This window comes from Branchiostoma floridae, chromosome 3, assembly GCF_000003815.2.
Source record: "Branchiostoma floridae strain S238N-H82 chromosome 3, Bfl_VNyyK, whole genome shotgun sequence".
NCBI classification, from domain to species: domain Eukaryota; kingdom Metazoa; phylum Chordata; class Leptocardii; order Amphioxiformes; family Branchiostomatidae; genus Branchiostoma; species Branchiostoma floridae.
The window spans coordinates 13,349,752-13,354,388 of NC_049981.1; the positions used below are offsets into that span (position 1 = coordinate 13,349,752).

The window sequence follows — 4,637 nt, forward strand, 5'->3', positions numbered from 1 at the left end:
CGATTTGATCATGGACTTCCACAGATGAAGATGATTTTATACGGAAGTTAGTCTGGATTTCGGCTATGGTGAAGCTGACAGTCGTATGTAGTACCATGTACATAATTTGTACACCACTGCTTCCATAGAGCAGGAGTTCTTCAGTAGTCTACATCTCCATTGGGGACCATTTCATAAATTTCTCTTTTGGCAGCCAATACGAACCAGCTGTGTCACAAATTATGTGAGATAATAATACGAAGATCAAAATTTAACAATGTCATTCTTTAAATTAGAAAAATTGAAATGTTTTTAAATTCTGGTAAAACACACTCATTGAAATGTTTTTAAATTCTGGTAAAACACATTCATTGAAATGTTTTTAAATTCTGGTAAAACACATTCTTTTGAAATATTCCCTCAACTTATGAGATGGTCACCATCCATTTCCCTGATATAAGCAGTAACTAACCACTTTCACCCGCCCACCCTCCATCCCATTACCTGCGCTTCCATCCTTCTCCAGATGGTGGTGCTTATGCTACAGTACAGGAAACACGGACTCAGAGGTTCTCTAGCCCTGCCTCACCCAACTTTGGTGAAGGGGACACTGTTAAAGTTGCTTTTGACTATGATTCACAGGTGAGCTAAGCTTGGTGATGGGACTTGTTCTTTTCTGCTTCCTTTCTCTCCATTTATGTGGTGATGCTGATGCTGAAGTTGATGTGTGTCTGTGTCAACATCTAACAAATACCCTCTCAAGGCTTTTGAAAGGGTCTTGTTACATGTACCTTCATTAAAAATGGAGGTAGTGTTGTTGATCTGTTTGTCTGTTTGTATGTCTTAATAATTTTGGTCAGCATAAGCTTAAAAACTATGGATGGGTTGTGATGACATTTGTTATGTTTGTAGATATTGGAGAAATGAAGGTCAAGGTTAATTTTTCGTCTTCTGGTGGCTTTCCTTTAAACTACAGCAGAATTTCAGTTTTGTATTTTCTGTTCCAGACACCAAGCTGTCTTGATATTTTAGTGGCTGGAAGCTTTGACATAGATTAAAGGTGGTGAATGTTTTGGCCCCCTGGCAGCTACTTTTGGAACTGCAGGGACAATTATGATTTCTGCCTCTTGATTCTACCATTCATTGAGGGCCAGACTTCAAATATCATGCAAACTATCCGTATATAGCTGTGATTTCATCATCATTACTGTGCAAAGTAGAACCAGCATTGCCCTACAGGTGGCCACACAGTCACCAAAACATTGGCTTTTGTACAGTTTCTTCTTTATTGTGAAACTTTGCTATACTATCTCCGAGTCTGTTTAGATTTTAGATCATAATTTTTTTTCCCTTTTAAGAAATATTTTTACTTTTCATGATGATGATGATGTTTCTGTCTGATAAAATGTAATCAGCTGACAGTGGATTCTTATGCCAGCCCCCTCACCAAATTCTGTACCATGCATCCTCAACCTGTATTAACCCATATCTGAACACACTTAATAACATAATCATTCAATCAGTTGTTGAATTGTATGCCATATCCTTGTTACCCTGCCTAACATTGTTCTGACTCACATATACATGCAGAAGCTAACATGTCTTTGCAGCTGAGCTTATGATGCTGAGTGTTTAATCAGAATTACATAGAAGGTGGATACTGCCACCTTGCAATACTAAATCTCTGGTCTTGAGTTTAAGTTTAACCTTCTCCCTACTGCCTGACCTCATAACCGGTACACATTTGGTGATGAGGAAGGCCTCATCAGGAGGGAGAGGGTTAAAATTGAATTTATCTTGTAACATCAAGACTAATCTTTTACATTTTAGCAGTTTCAATGTGTCAAGTGTTATATATGGATTTTGATGAAATCTACATGCAATATTCAAAACCCTTCTAAAGTAAGGAATTGATAAATAATTCATATGAGCCTCAGCCCTATCTTGGAACTGTGAGTCTGATTCTCTTTGAATATGAATTTGAATCAGATCTATTTTTACTGAAAACCTTGCAGGCTGTAGATTGTCTAGGTTGTTCAATGCTTGTTGCAACATTTCACATTCACACTAAAAAGCTGATATTTTTGTAATGTTGTTTTTTTGTAATGTATTAAAATTTCTTGATACTATACCAAATTGGGGCTTTCCCTACCATTTTGTTGGAATTTTGTTGCTAATTACAAAAAACAATCAATCAAGAATATCATCTTGGGATGCAACTTCAAAGTCAAAAATTTTCCCTATCTGTCCCTCAAGCAAACTGCTTTTTCAGCACCAAGGTCAAGACTTGTATACTTGGAGGAAACATTACCGGTACATCAAAATAGACAATTCTCATCATCCTGCAAACACAACTGATGAAACCAAATGTTTGACTTCTTTACCTCAGGGTCAGCAAGAATTAACTCTGCGGAAAGGTCGCCATATCCGCGTACTGAAGAGAGAGAATGACCTGTGGTGGCATGGTGAAATGGATGGAAAGATCGGAGTTTTCCCCTCGACTTATGTGGAACCAATATCACTGATTTAGTTTCATTTGTTTAAGTTTAGTGGAATTTGCCCATACATCTGTAACAGATGCTTAGGGGTGGTGCATCTCCATTTCTGTAGCCCTTGGGCCACACATTTGTGCAAACCACTACAGCAGGGGGCTGGTCTGCTGGTAGTGATGTGTGTTTAACTCCCATACTCAAATACCAATAATTAGTGCTGAGTGCTAAGCAGAGAAAGCAGCATGTACTAATTATAAAGTCTTTGGTATGACTTGTCCGGGAATTGAACTCACCACCTTCCGAATGCAAGGCAAACACTTTACCCACTCAGCAATTGCACCAGTCAAATCAGAATGCTTTATTTGTAGCATTTACTTCAAAATTTATTGTATCAAACAAGTCCATAAAATCTGATATTTCTGGTCAATCACAAGTACATGCAAACAAAGTTTAAGATACCAGTGAAAGGCTCTAGTTGGTAGATAAGTGAAAGACCATTATCACATTATCTTTAAAGCAAACATTCCAGAATCTTGCCAGAGTTCAGTATTCATCAAAGTCAAAACCCAAAATGGAGATTTCTAGGATCACAAGCAAACTATCTCAGGATCCTCTCTTTCAATATGACTATCAAATATTATGGTGTATTTGAATGCATATGATCAATTCTAGAATTTTACTATGATTTCTGCAATATGTAAACCTATTGTAATCAATTTCAATAGGTCAAATTCTACAGAAGTTTTAATAAGAATTTGTGCAACTCATTGAAACAATTAGTATGTTTTTTTTTTATCATAATTTGTTTTTTATTATTTTCTCAACATTTTATACAGATTGATCTTGAGGTATGAGTCTTGATAATAAGTGTTCATATCAAAATTGAAGTCATTATTTTAACTGGCTTAAATGTTTATAATTCAGTAGTGACCACTCAATACTTGACTTGAAGAAAATAGTCACTGTGACAGTAAATTGCCTCTGTAGACAGGGTTCTTTATGTCTGCCTAGCACAGGCTGCCTTGCGTTTCTACATGACTATGTTTCGATTAAGGTGCATTTCAATTACAACATTTGCAACACACAATACATTACGTGGTAATTGCTTTATCAATGTCCTTGGACAGGAAATAATACAGTAATATAAGTTATTCGGTACTATGTGCAATTCAGATGAAGACAAGTAACAAAATGTTTTGCAATCAGTCGGTGTTTTAAGCATTGTTCATGTAATATGTTGATGCTTTTAAAATGCAATAATAGTGTCTTGTACAAAACTTTTTAGCAAATTTGTAATGCTAGGATGAGTTAGATGATTCTCTGGTGAAGAAAAAAACACAATATATGTAGCCGGTGATCATATGAATCAAGATGATGACTATATGATATCATGTACATTTATCATATTCCTACTGGGACTTGATTTTATAAAGTACTGGGTATACTGAGCTTGTTTAGAGTCTTTTATTTAAGGAATCAAATATATTCAATTTCATTATACCTGACCTTAAGTTAATAACTGATAATTGCATTTGTTTTCATGGTGGACACAAAAAAAAACATGAGCAGGTATACAGGAACTATCTGTTACAAAAAATAAATGTGTTGAAATTTGTTCTTTCTGTGTTATCATATCTTTAAAACAGCAGGGAATAAATATTTGCTTCACTAGATGTTGCTTGTTTGTGGCCTTGATGTGTGTATTGTTCTAAGTAAAATTCAAAAGTTATAGTTATTAGTACTGGTCAGTTAAGAATGATAAATAAATCACTGCCGCACCACTTCCGCTTTCTCCTGATTGATTCAAAATTCCATTTTTATCGGAAGTGTTTTTAGACTGGTCAATTTTACCTCTCTACATGTGCTGCACTGGAAGAGTTCATTCTTGCATGTTGGGATTTTTTAAGATTCTTTTTTGGGGTTTATGTGTCTCATTTTAAGCAGAAGTGTTCCATTTTGGCACATGGGCGATTATGGAACAGTCTATTGTTGGAGAGAGATTGCCGAAATGTGCTGTATTTGCTCTCAAGCAAATGTCGGCCTTTCTAGTTCTATTTTATATTTTCTAGCTCCATTTTACATTTTCTAGCAATGCTAGCAAAAAATAATAGACTAGGGTCTTGCATTATGCGTTAAGTGGGAAAACGATTTTAGATTTAAAAACTT

The 4,637-nt window shown here is 35.6% G+C and overlaps 1 protein-coding gene across 1 annotated transcript in view; it reads left to right on the forward strand.

Annotated features, from left to right (window-relative positions):
• The window catches only part of LOC118412302 (proline-serine-threonine phosphatase-interacting protein 2-like), a gene marked incomplete in the record, with an annotated part of 10,045 nt that extends 5,901 nt beyond the window's left edge, over window positions 1-4,144 (forward strand). The window contains 2 exon segments of the mRNA XM_035815094.1: window positions 39-68; window positions 2,369-4,144. Of these exon segments, the coding sequence (XP_035670987.1) occupies window positions 39-68; window positions 2,369-2,430 (92 nt within the window).
• Window positions 4,145-4,637: the final 493 nt, after the last annotated feature.